The sequence below is a fragment of the Buceros rhinoceros genome, unplaced genomic scaffold, assembly GCF_000710305.1.
Source record: "Buceros rhinoceros silvestris isolate BGI_N320 unplaced genomic scaffold, ASM71030v1 scaffold38606, whole genome shotgun sequence".
Lineage (NCBI taxonomy): Eukaryota > Metazoa > Chordata > Aves > Bucerotiformes > Bucerotidae > Buceros > Buceros rhinoceros.
This window is the reverse complement of record NW_010418820.1, coordinates 1-353: the sequence shown is the minus strand read 5'-3', so window position 1 is coordinate 353 and position 353 is coordinate 1. Positions and strand designations below refer to the sequence as shown.

General features: G+C 62.6%; 1 protein-coding gene across 1 annotated transcript in view; it reads left to right on the top strand.

Annotated features, from left to right (window-relative positions):
* The window catches only part of LOC104495683 (M-phase inducer phosphatase 1-like), a gene marked incomplete at its 3' end in the record, with an annotated part of 7,906 nt that extends 7,703 nt beyond the window's left edge, over positions 1 to 203 (top strand). The window contains 1 exon segment of the mRNA XM_010138679.1: positions 92 to 203. Within this exon segment, the coding sequence (XP_010136981.1) occupies positions 92 to 203 (112 nt within the window).
* Positions 204 to 353: the final 150 nt, after the last annotated feature.

The following is a 353-nucleotide window of genomic DNA, read 5'->3' as shown; positions in this document are numbered from 1 at the left end:
GCCCCTCTGTCACTCCGGTTTCGGGCGAGAGCCCTTTTCGTGTGTGACTTGTCGAGTGCAGGGTCGAACACGGGATTTTTCCCTGCTGCAGGTGCCGGTTTGTGAGGGAGCGGGACAGGCTGGGCAACGAGTACCCCAACCTCCACTACCCCGAGCTGTACATCCTGAAGGGGGGCTACAAGGATTTCTTCTCGAGATGCCGCGTAAGTGACATCCCTGGGCTCCTCTCGGCAGCAGAGCGGTGCTGGGGTGGCTCTTGCTGCTCCGTTTCACCGCGCTCTCCTGGCGGGGAGCCCGTAGAAGCTGGCGGGGAGGCTCTCTCGGCCTGTTCTTAGGTCAGGGCTGTCCCGCTA